This window comes from Gymnoscopelus microlampas (genome assembly GCF_963454915.1).
Source record: "Gymnoscopelus microlampas genome assembly, chromosome: 22".
NCBI classification, from domain to species: domain Eukaryota; kingdom Metazoa; phylum Chordata; class Actinopteri; order Myctophiformes; family Myctophidae; genus Gymnoscopelus; species Gymnoscopelus microlampas.
Window position 1 is genome coordinate 37,445,026 of NC_139959.1, and position 12,952 is coordinate 37,457,977.

Genomic DNA, 12,952 nt, shown 5'->3' on the forward strand with positions numbered 1-12,952 from the left:
GTAGCATGAGAGGTACTTAACCCATATAGACCGGGAACGCATCTTGACTGTGTCATTTTAGACTTTTAGCTATAGCCATTATTTTATACTTTGGGATATTCAAAAATAGCAGATCTACAAGCTATGAGCTTGTAGATCTGCTTTTTTTTTATCATGAAAAATGTTGCAAATCGTTGAATATATATATTTTTTTAAACTACATTTTTAACTAAAATCTTTGCTTCTGGGGAACAACACTTTTTCATGTCAAGGACCCCCCAAATTATATGCATTTGGCCGCGGAACCCCATCTCAAATATGTTGTTCCAGGGACCCCCAGAAACAAAGATTTGAGTCAAATAAAATCCCTTTAGAAAAATACATATATTCAAAGATTTGCAAACATTTTCACGGGCCAAAAGAAATGTTAAAATGACACAGTTGCTGGTTCCCGGTCTTAATGGATTAAAGATGACACTGGGCCCGGTGCGTGACAGACAGCTAGGGGAATGGGAATAAGAATCCAGCGCTGTCGGAACGACATCGTCCGTCCGTCCCCCCCCCCCCCCCCCCCGTCCTCTCGTCTCCTCTGAGGTGCTATACCTGAGATCAAAGATAGGGTTCTCAACATGCAGTCCGGTGACAGCAGGGGATGCCCTCCAGGAGATCTGAGTGCTAGGGGGTATTTTTTCTGGGTAAAAATGGGGAATATAGTTGAATTGGACCAACATGTTTAATGCATTAGGAGTCAGGAGTCAGTGCGGGAAGAGAATTCAAATCATGATGGTTAAGGTTTCAGCGATGTCGTAATATGGCCGGTCGAAGTGTCCTTGAGCAAGACACTTAACCCCTAACTGCTCTGCGGCCAGGCGGCCCTCTGTGCAGCCATCAGCTGGGTTGAGCTGAAACCAAATGTACTGTATATAAAACTAGATAGATATGCGTCTCTGTACTAATCAACTGAGGTAAACAAAGTAAAGTAATTTAATTAACCCATTTAAACTGGGATTCATCTGTGTCATTTTAGATTTGAGCTATAACCAATGTTTTCATACTTTGGATATTCACACATTCCAGATCTACAAGCTCATAGCGCGGCACAGAGTGCCTTGCTTCTGGGGGGTTCCTTCGAACAACATATTTTGATGGGGATCGGCGGCCAAAAACATGTAATTTTGGGTGGTCCTTGACAAGACAAAGTTTGAGTACCATAGTACAATAGTTTTTCAGAAAAATTAAGACATTTGTTGACACATTTGACAGTTACAAATGTTTGCTTAACAAATAGATATTCAAAGATTTGCACCATTTTTTTAACGATTTTTCAAAAATTGTAGATCTACAAGCTCATAGCGTGGCACTCTGTGCCGCGCTATCACAGATGCGCTCCCGGATTGAATGGGTTAAATGTGTGTGTGTCCCACAGCATGTGTGCATGTGGATGCTTGACAACCACTAACCACTGTAGATTATGTTGTGTTCAGGCTGCTTGTTGAAATGATGTACAGTATATTGACACAGCCCTGTCTGACCCATAAACATATACTGCTCTGTAATGCCTGCATCTATAGCAGCTTCATCCCTTTGGATATCCATGGGTTCAAGGCACAGATCAAGTTGTCTTAGAATGCCAGATGTCTATCTCCGCTTCTCCATCCCCTGTTGTCTCTCTAGATTTAATGTGAAGGCGAGAGATTTGTATATTTATTTACAAGGCAAGCATTTGACTACTTTTACTCCACTACAATCATTTGAAAACTTTAATTACTTGTAGCAGGGCTGCACGATATGGACACAATTTCATATCTCGATATTTATGCCAAATATTTCGATATCGATATGATATACGATATTACCGTTTTAATTTCATATTCTATATTTTAAGTGTTGCAACGTCAAATTCTTCAAAAAAACTGCATAAAAACAAGTCAATATCACTCTCAATCAATTTGAAGTGCTATTGGGTTCACACACTTGTTTTTTGATATTCTAAGTGTAGCAACAATGAAAACTAAGCATTCTTCAAAAAACTGAATAGCTAACAAGTCAGTATCACTCTTAACTTTAAGTATCCTATTTTTGGGTTCACACAAGTGTAGCAACAATGAAAACTCATCTTTTCTTCAAAAAGAAAATAGCATCCAGTGTCACTCTTATTTTGAATTTCTCTGACCGAAAGTAAAACGCTTTACGACATACACTCTTATTTTGAAGGCCGACCGTCCGGAAGTCAAGTGTTTACTCTCGTTTGACTTGACGGTTATTTTTCAACTTTTGCTTGACACGGACATTCTAAGTGAAAGACAAGTCGCGGAAAATTACTGAGTTCAATAAAAACGAACGTCACTCCGACGAATGGACATAAACAGTCAAGCTTTTCATACAGAAGGTTTTAGGCAGCTTGGCTTCATTAAGGACATTTCAGACGACGCCAAGTCATTCATTTTCAGTGAAAGGTGCATGAGCGCGAGCGAGTGCAGCTCCTCTAGCTCTATGACGCAGCAGGTAGGAGGAGCAGTCTGACACACGCATGTATGCTTATCACACAAACAAACACACACACGCACGCACGCAGGCAGGCAGGCAGGCAGGCAGGCACGCACGCACGCACACACACTGACACACACACACACACACACACACACACACACACACACACACACACACACATTCCGTGCCAGAGTTGCAGCTGGCTTTTAACATGTTGAAAACACATGTAGAGAAACGCAGCGTTTCAGTTTAATTTCCCGCTCCCGCGCGCGCCACACACGCACGCACGCACGCACACACACATGCACATGAAATAGGGGGAGAAACGGAGGGGTGGTTTATTTACTAAAATAAAGGGTTGTTTGCTCGCTTATAGACCAATTATTTGTTTACCAACATTGAGACTGGATGCACAGGTGATTTTTTCACGCAATCAATTCTCAACCTGTTGTTTTAGGGCGCGCTGGTTTCACCACACCCCAACCCCCTCTTGTGTGTTGGCTAGTGAGGCGCGTCCTAGCAAGACCTGACAGAATGGGTTTCATTGCGCGCATACTGGTTGCACGCATACTGGTTCTTATCAGAGTGACGTCGACGTCGTCTATTAAGGCTGTGATTCTCAACCATTTTAATTTCAAGGACCCCCAGTTTGACATGCATTAGGGCTACGGACCCCCATTTAATGGCATTTATATCTCTGGGACCCAAATTTATATTGTAAAATCAATGTTAATTTAACTCTGAGAGTGTACAAATGGAACCAAATGGACCTGTGAGGGTCCATTTGGTTCCATTTGTACACTCTCAGAGTTACAGACCCATAAGGGTCCATTTGGTTCCTATTCATCATTTAGCTGGGGATCCCCTGGTACCCCCTCAAGTACCCCTGGGGGTCCCCGGACCCCACGTTGAGAATCAATGTGTTAAGGAGTCTATTTACTGGCTTAAATAAAGGGTTGCTCGCTAGTTACTAGTTACTTTGCCGATATACATTATTACATTATAAAACATACATTAACCACTTTAGCCCTATTTTATACCTAGGCTATTTGAAAACAGTACTTTTACTTTTGGTACTTTTAAGTGCATTTTGATACCAAAACTTTTGTACTTTTACTCAAGTAAATTTTGAATTCCAGACTTTTACTTGTAACAGAGTACTTTTACATTGCAGTATTGATACTTTTACTTAAGTAAAATATGTGAGTACTTTTTCCACCACTGGGTGAAACAGGTCTCTAGTGTGTTGACAGGTGACGATGATTCTCAGCCTGGTCAAACTATTCTAATGTGTAGAATTAAGTCCTTTTATAACTTCAGTAGATGAAGTGTGAATAAATGTTTTGTCTTTTTTTATGAAGACCGATCCAGCCTGCACTTAAAGCCTTAAAAAGGCACACTAGTAGGGATGTGAGTGACATGATGATTGCAGCTATTAAGCCATTAATTCCGGGAACGCATCTGTGTCATTTTAGATTTTTAGCTTTTAATACTTTGGCTGTTCAAAAATAGCAGATCTACAAGCTCATAGCGCGGCACATAGTGCCGCGCTATGAGCTTGTAGATCTGCTATTTTCTTTTAATCGTGAAAGTTTGTTCAAATCTTTGAATATACATATATTTTTGAAACAACATTCTTAACTCAAATCTTTGCTTCTGGGGGTCCCTGGAACAAAATATTTTGAGATAGGGGTCGGTGGCCAAATACATAATACATCATTTTGGGTATGATGGTTTTACCTATCAAAATATGCTGTTCCAGGGACCCCCTGAAATGTTGTTGAAATGTTGTTTGAAAAACAATATATATATTCAAAGATTTGCACAAAATGTTCAAGATTTTGAATAGATCTACAAGCTCGTAGCACTCGGCGCTGCCCTACGAGCTTGTACTGTATATCTGATATTTTTGAATAGCCAAAGTATAAAATAATGGTACAGCTAACATCTAAAATGACACTGGGTTCCTGGAATGAATGGGTTAAGATAATAATAAAAAAAAGTCCATACCTAGCTAAGCTTTAAGTGCCAGGAATGCATGCCAGCTTTTTAATGGTTTTAGAGTGGGCACTGAGATTGGTTTCCTCCTGTGAGGAACATAGTGTAGCACGGGGCCAGTCATCTCTGCTGGCAACTTGGCATAAACGCAATGAAAGATTCCTATCTTTCCTTTCCATTTCTGCAGAGTGAATAGGTGTCCACTGCTTCTTTATCAACTGCTGACGAATTTAGTGGTGGAAGAAGTACTCACATTGTTTTACTCAAGTAAAAGTATCAATACCACAATGTAGAGATACTCTGTTACAAGTAAAAGTACGGAATTCAATGAAAAGATTACCATTGGCTACTATTGGCTATTGGCTTCAAAATGTAGTTAAAGTACCAAATGTAAAAGTACGAAGAATGTTCCATCTCCCAAGTTTTTAAAATTCATGACGACATTTTGAAAACAGCTGAGCTGCAAGCTCACAACGTGTTGCATCGTGACACGATGGGTGGGCCGCAAACGCTTTCGAGATTTTCAAGTGGGCCTTGATCCAGAAAAGGTTGAGAACCACTGATTTACACCAGTGTTCATTTCGTCGACTAAAACTATGACAAAAAAAGTCTGTTGACTACCTTTTTTCACTTACAAAAAACGTAATTAAAACTAAGCTATGATGACTAAAACTATGACTAAACATACTGGCAATTTCGTCAACAAGTATAAAATGTTTGGGAGGGACTAGTGGAGAAGAGATCCAGTAGAACTAAGACAAGTCATCATGGGTGCGTGAAGGTGTCACAGACCGAAAATAGTTGATCTACAAGCTCACAACGCATCATGCAGCTAAGTGAAAATCATTTCGATGCCATCACGGCCCGCCCAAAAAAAATTGTCGACTAAATCAACTGTAGATTTAGTCGACTATTCACCTGTTTCCTAGGCTGAGTGTTTACCACTTCCTGTCGATTTCATTGGATATCATTAGTCATCTGACCAGTTTCATTGGATTTCATTGGATCAAATTGACAGGAAGTGGAAAACACACAGCCTAGGACACAGGTGAATAATAATCTTCTTCTTTTATTTAGTCTACTATAATCTAAACCTGATATTTAGTCAAGTAAAACTAGACTAAAAGTAAACATTTCAGATGACTAAAATATGACTTAAACTAAACAGAATTTTATTCAAAAGACTATGACTGAAACTAAATCAAAATTTGCTGTCAAAATCAACACTGATTTCCACTACGTTTAATGGCCATCCTTCTTTCTTTCTTTCTTCCTGTGGTCCTCCAGGTATCTACTACTCCAGCTCCACCCTGCCGGCCCAGCGGGTCAGCTCTCCTCTGACTGGAGGAGGAGGAGGAGGAGGGGGCTCGGGCTCAGCCTCCGGGTCCCCCAGTAAGCTCCAGCGGCTGGGTTCAGCCTCCGACGCGCCGGGCTACTCCACCATCCAGCGTCTGCCTTCCTCCTCCTCCTCCTCGCCCAGCAAACACTCTCCTGCCAACCGGCTGGCCAAGTCCTACAGGTAGGAAGCAGGTCCTGTTTATGTGTCTGTGATGTGTATGTGAACTGGACAGCCATGCATCAGTGGTGGAAAAAGTACTTATATTTTTTTATTAAGTAAAAGTACCAATATTGCATGTTGCAATACAAGTACAACTCAGGAATTCAAAATTTACTTGAGTAAAAGTAAAAAAAATATTGGTGTCAAAATGTACCCAAAAGTAAAAGTACTCATTATGCAGAATGTCCCATTTCACAAGTTTTCAAAATGTATAAAAATTATAAAAATCTTTTGAAAATAGCAGATCTACAAGCTCTACGAGTAAACTAGCATCTATTGGGAACAAAATACATATAAAAGAAGAAAGAAAAGAAACGGTGACAAGAAGGGACACAAGCGCTAACATACAGACATAACCTGTAGTGGCATTGGACAGCTCATTAGCTGCTTGGCTCACTTTAGAAAGGTCACTTTTGTGATATTTCCTCATCGTTGCATCTCTCCACTCTCTCAGTGGTGGAAGAAGTACATCAATTTTTTTTACCATTCAATCCGGGAACATATACCGTACTGTGTCATTTTAGATTTCTAGCTATAACCATTATTTTATACATATTTGGGCTATTCAAAAATAGCAGATCTACAAGCTCGTAGCGAAATGTTTTAACTCAAATCTTTACTTCTGGGGATTCTACAAATGTCTTCTAAATCCTATCAGTTTCTTTGAAAAAACAATTATGTTGCCATAATATCAGTGGTTCTCACACTTTTTTCATGTCAAGGACCACCCAAAATGATATGTATTTGTCCATGGCCCCCCATCTCAAAATATTTTGTTCCAGGGACCCCCTGGAACAAAATAGCAAGCTCATAGCACTTGTGCTATGAGCTTGTATATCTGCTAGAGAAATCTAAAATGACACAGATGCGTTCCTGGATTGAATGGGATAAAGAAAACTACAAAGAAAAGGTGACAAGGAAGAATGACGGTGAGAGTGAGAGAGTTGGCATATAGAGCTATGGGCATGGTCAGGTTTCTGACATGTCTTGCCATGGTACTTAATAGTTTATTCACAGCTTCGGCCTTATATATCACACATAAACAGACCATTTCTTTCCCATTAATGGCTTTATTTTTTCTAGATTTCATATTTGTTTTTCATTTGATGGTAAAGTCATTAAAACGTTACTGAACTAAAATGAATAATTGAGTCACTGCTGGCTACAGATAATTGCACAATGAATAAATCATGGACATTTCAATTTAGTTTTCAAATCCGTATCATTTCCAGCCACTATTTTTGCCAAAGCTTTTTCAAATCAGTTTGCAGTTTCATATCGACTCTGTCGGGGTGGAAACCTCATATATCCAAAACAAAAAAATAGCAAAAGTAGCAGATCTACAAGCTCAAAACGTGTTGCTTCACGCCGCGTTTCGAGCTTGTATATCTGCTACTTTTCATGTGTTTGTGTGATGCTGTAGTGTGATCAAGTAGGGGCGTTAATTTACAAAAAAAAACAAAAAAAGGTTAGAATATGGAGATAAGAGGTTTTTGACACACAGCAACAAAATGCATTAAAATCCAACAATTACATAACTTTGACAAAATGCCATCATTTCACTTGAGATACTGCAGCAACTTACTGTGGCCATGGCTGGAGACATGGTACTGATACTGTAAAATAGGGACTCAACTTGTTGTTGTCAGGCAGAAACCTTGTTTCTCCATACAGTATTTCAACTGTTTGCTAATTTATGCCCTACTTCGTCATACAAGACTGTCGCACACAAAAGTAGTAGATCTGCTTTTTTCACCCTTTTAAAATGTTTGTTTAAATACTAATTTAAAAAAGGAACGGTTTTCCAGCGACTATTTTTGGCTAGGCTTTTCAAATCGTCTCCGTCGGGTGGAAATGTCCAAAACGGTTACATTTCAGGATTCAAATTCAAAAATAGCAAAAATAGCAGATCGTCAAGCTTGTAGATCTTCTACTTTTGATGCGTTTGTGTGACGCTGTGGTATGACCAAGTACAATGTTAATTTAGAGCTATATTTTCACTATTTTAAAATGTGTTTTAAATAATAATTTAAAAAAGGAATAGTTTTGGACATACAAGGTTTCCACCCGACAGCAATGCGAACCCTCTAACCCCAAGGCCACTGAGTACGCCTACTCAAAGTAAACGTACCTCAACATTATACTCAAGTTACTAAATACTGCATTGTTCCATCACATACTGCACAGGCACAGCACTCTCTCATACGCCTCTGAGCTTTCCTGTCTGTCTCAATAAAGACAATGTAAAAGGCATGTAGAGACATGCCCACGAGAACTATACCCTTATTATTAATACACCTTTACAGTCAATACTATATTTCCTCAAGGTGACTCAACGATGCTGACATATAAAGCTAAACCTTAGCTACAGTATAGAAACTGTTTTCCTTGGAGCCGCCCCTACTTTACGTTACATCGGACAAAAGCTGGGACCACCCCCACACGTGCACGCACACACGGCACACTATATACTTCGTGTACGACGAATGGTTGTTTATGCAGAGTTTGAAAAAAAAAAAAAAAACTGAAAATGATCCTGTTTTTGGATAAAAACACATTATGGCCAGCAGCCGAGATGTTCCTTTGTACTGAGGCCAAGTTTTAAATAAGAACTGAACTGAATACATTGACCACTGAAACCACAGCATCCGTGTTGTTGGGAAAGCTTTCGTAGGAAAATAGCAGATCGACAAGCGTTGTGAGCTTGTCGATCTGCTATTTTCCCACGAAAGCTTTCCCCACAGTAACAGAAAACAGAAAATACACTAGTATAGAGCCTTGAGGGACTCAACCATATGGGGTTAAAGTGGTTAAATATCAGTATGTCTCATGGGCGTGAAGGGGGGTGGGGCCACGGTTCGGAGGGGCCTTTGACATGGAAATGTTTGCGAAACAATGTTTGAAATGTGAGGTAAATGTTGAAACGGTGGTCATTGGACTTAAAACTCACCGTCCTGCTATAATACTCTTTTACAGCACCACAGTCAACGCCACAACGGCGGGAGGGGGAGGGGCGCCCCTAAGGGTGGCGTCGCCGCCCAGCTCGACTTCTACAGGGGGCGGAGCCAGCGCGTCGTCATCACCACTTCACCAGGTAAACAAAACAACAACTGTACTGTGTGTGTGTGTGTGTGTGTGTGTGTGTGTGTGTGTGTGTGTGTGTGTGTGTGTGTGTGTGTGTGTGTGTGTGTGTGTGTGTGTGTGTGTGTGTGTGTGTGTGTGTGTGTGTGTGTGTGTGTGTGTGTGTATGAATGGGAGCCTAGTTTGAATGTGATTATTTTATTAATAACCACTTTATTTTGTGATTTTGTATTTTGGTTTAACAGTTCATGTATGTTGAAGTACATGCTTGCTGATTGATAATCTAAGTTAAAAAGGTTATATATAAGTTAAAGATTTGTTTAATTCATGGTGATGTGCTTCAGGTTAAAAACTATGCTGTTACTGTAGCTTTAAGAAGAGAGCTCAGGTTGTCTAACTGAGAATTGAATTACAAATTGCTAACACCTGAGTGTACAGGGCTGTGCAGATTTCAGTTGATGCTGTAGACAAGGTCAGAGCAACATGTTTTTATGACCATAGTATATTTATGAGTTTTTAGATCACTTCTGTAACAGGGAACACATTTTTTGGAATACTTCTCTTTGTGATTCTTTTTATATCAGAGTCCTGTGAAGGTTTTCTGCTCAAGGGAATATACGAGTATAGAAAAGGTGCCACTGAGCTTCAGCCACTCACAGAATGAATGAATGAATGAATGAATGAAGTGCTGTCGGGTAGAAACCTCATATCAGGACATTTAAAAAAGAGAACAAAATCCATAAATTAAGGACCTACTTCATCATACAAGAATGTGAATCATCACAAAAGAAGTAAAACATTGCAGATCTACAAGCTCACAATCAGCACACCTCTCAACATATAACACCTGCGCGTTGATTCATGACTGATGTCGCTTTATTTCTCTCTTTAAAGATGGTAATTAGAGCGTCTTCTCCACACGGCCATTTGATGAAATCCTGATTTAACCCCCCCCCCCCCCCCCCCACCCCCCCCACCAAAAAAAAACGTGCATTTTAAAACCGGAGCCTGCCAGTCACAATGCGGGACGGACGGCGTCTCAATTTGCGGGAACGTGTGAAAAGTCCTGGAAATGTGGGACAATCCCACACAAAGCGGGACATCTGGTCTACCCTACTTGGCACTGCATTAACCCATTAAGAACGGGAACGCATCTGTGTCGTTCTAAGATTTCTTTGGCTATTCAAAAATAGCAGATATACAAGCTCATAGGTGCCGCGCTATGAGCTTGTATATCTGCTATTTTTTTTTTTTTTTTTTTTTACTGTGAAAATGTGTTAAAATCTTTTATATATATATATATATATATATATATACACATTTTTAACTCAAATCTTTGCTTCTGGGGGTCCCTGGAACCAAATGTTTTCAGATGGGGGTCCGGACAAATACATATCATTTTGGGGGTCCTTGACATGAAAAAGTTTAAGAACCACTGATAAATAGCAACATACGTTTAAAGAAAAAGAAGACAATTAGAAGACAATTGTAGAATCCCCAGAAGCAATAAGGTTTGAGTTACATATGTTCTCTTTAAAAATATATATTCAAAGAGTTGCATAAATGTTCACGATTTTTCAAAAATAACAGATATACAAGCTCATAGCGCGTCACTCGGTGCCGCGCTATGAGCTTGTATATCTGCTATTTTTGAATAGCCCAAAGAAATCCAAAAATGACACACGGATGCGTTCCCGGTCTTAATGGGTTAATTCTCTGAAATTGAAAACGGCTCCAACAGCGTGTATGAAATCCCAGCGTGAGATTCATTTTGTGCGAACACCAGGTGTACCACATGATGAAGGCCAATTTGAAGGCTAAATTGTGTGTGTGTGTGTGTGTGTGTGTGTGTGTGTGTGTGTGTGTGTGTGTGTGTGTGTGTGTGTGTGTGTGTGTGTGTGTGTGTGTGTGTGTGTGTGTGTGTGTGTGTGTGTGTGTGTGTTCGTGTTGATTTGCATAGACTCCCTGTCAACAACACCATAAAAAGGCAATAAGCAGGATCGTTTGCAAAAAAAAAGCAAAGCAAAGCCATGGCCAACATGAAACCTTTCAAGTTCTATACAAGCTTTACATTACGTTGCTGTCGAGCAGAAACCCCTTCTATATCTTTATATTTCATCATGTGTTTGTTTCTCTTTTCATGTAATTTTATTCCCTATATTGTCATAATACAGTGTCACACAGAAGTAGCAAAAATGCCGTCACGTTGTGAGCTTTTACTGTAGATTGTCTAATCATGCTTTTTTTTTGTGAAAGTGGTTAAAGGGGCATACCACTCATTTTCAACATTGAACTATGTCTTTAATACACCTTAGAGCTGTTGTGTGGTCCCCCCCCCTTCTATGTTGCCTAGAACTGGATAATTGATTGAGGTCATGTGATCAGTGACATATGCAAGGTGTACTTTTGACTCCGCCCCTTCAGCCAAAAGTACACCCTGCATATGTCACACATAAGGAGTATTAAAGACATAGTTCAATGTTGAAAATTAGTGGTATTCCCCTTTAAGTGTGTGTGTGTGTGTGTGTGTGTGTGTGTGTGTGTGTGTGTGTGTGTGTGTGTGTGTGTGTGTGTGTGTGTGTGTGTGTGTGTGTGTGTGTGTGTGTGTGTGTGTGTGTGTGTGTGTGTGTGTGTGTGTGTGTGTTTTTATATGAACCAATGAAAAGCATTTACACGAGCATGTGACTAAATCATAACTACATTGGATCCATTGGAACAAAGGTTATTTATTTCCCCCATGAAAGTAACGTTTGTGGACATAGTTGGTTTCCACCCGACATCGACAATTACCTTTATCTTTGCCGTGTTTAGTATCGCCCTCATTTAGTATTCCATATAAATCCTATGAATGATGCATACGTTTGAGCCTCCAGAACAATGAGGAATTATGCTGTACATCAAACGTTGTACAAGAAAAGAAACAACTCAACTCAATTCAGACTTTATACAACAAGCACGTTTACTGAAGGTCGACCACAGCGCTACACAAGGTCAGAACGAAGACAAAACAGACAAAAGACAGAAGAAAAACTGATTATGCCAAGTAGACGTGAAAAGTGGCAAAATATGCATTACAAATCAGGAGTTAAAATGGGGGCGAAAAGAAAAGAGGAAAAAAACTGCATTACAGATAGAGTTATGAAATAAAAAATCAAGGCCAGGGTTTTTACACAATCAAACCCAAGTTAACCCATTCAATCCGGGAACGTATCTTGAGTCATCGCGAGTGCCGCGCGACGAGCTTGTAGATCTGCAATTTTTTGAAAAATCTTGGAACATTATTTTGTGCAAATCTTTGAATACATATTTTTTAAACAGCCTGATCTCACAGAATGTAGTATACATTGCACGGATCCAGTGCACGTCATTCCGTGCATAGTCGCCTAGAAAACCCGAGAATCCGTGCATATGTACGGCGAGTCCCACGGTGGGCGTAACCGGTTGCAACCCGTAAAAAACCCCGGAAGCAGAGCAGTCCCCACAACAAAATGCGCTTTAGCTCGCTCGGTGGTCCTTCACGTGGCTCCAGTTCACTTGAGACTGCGCGCCTCCGAAATGGTTTAGTCACAATGGGGGGAGATGCGAGGCAGCTATGCACGGATTTTCGGGGTTTTCCAGTTGTCTTTGCACGGAATGACCACTCCGTGCAATATATACTAAGTCGTGTGAGATCGGGTTGTTTTTAAATGCTTCTTGAGGTTCCCTGGAACAACATATTTTACAAATGTTCAAAAATAGCAGATCTACAAGCTCATAGGCGCGGCACTCGGTGCCGCGCTATGAGCTTGTAGATCTGCTATTTTTGAATAGCCAATGAAATCTAAAAATGACACAGACGCATTCCCG

The 12,952-nt window shown here is 40.2% G+C and overlaps 2 protein-coding genes across 2 annotated transcripts in view; one reads left to right on the forward strand and one right to left on the reverse strand.

Annotated features, from left to right (window-relative positions):
* Positions 1-12,952, forward strand: part of ctnnd2a (catenin (cadherin-associated protein), delta 2a) — a gene marked incomplete at its 3' end in the record, with an annotated part of 597,119 nt that overhangs the window by 308,333 nt on the left and 275,834 nt on the right. The window contains exons 8-9 of the mRNA XM_084048187.1: positions 5,755-5,986; positions 9,002-9,119. Coding sequence (XP_083904313.1) covers positions 5,755-5,986; positions 9,002-9,119 — 350 coding nt within the window. The remainder of the gene's footprint in view (positions 1-5,754; positions 5,987-9,001; positions 9,120-12,952) is intronic.
* mtmr6 (myotubularin related protein 6) overlaps positions 1-12,952 on the reverse strand; it is a 703,086-nt gene that overhangs the window by 177,140 nt on the left and 512,994 nt on the right. The window lies entirely within an intron of this gene.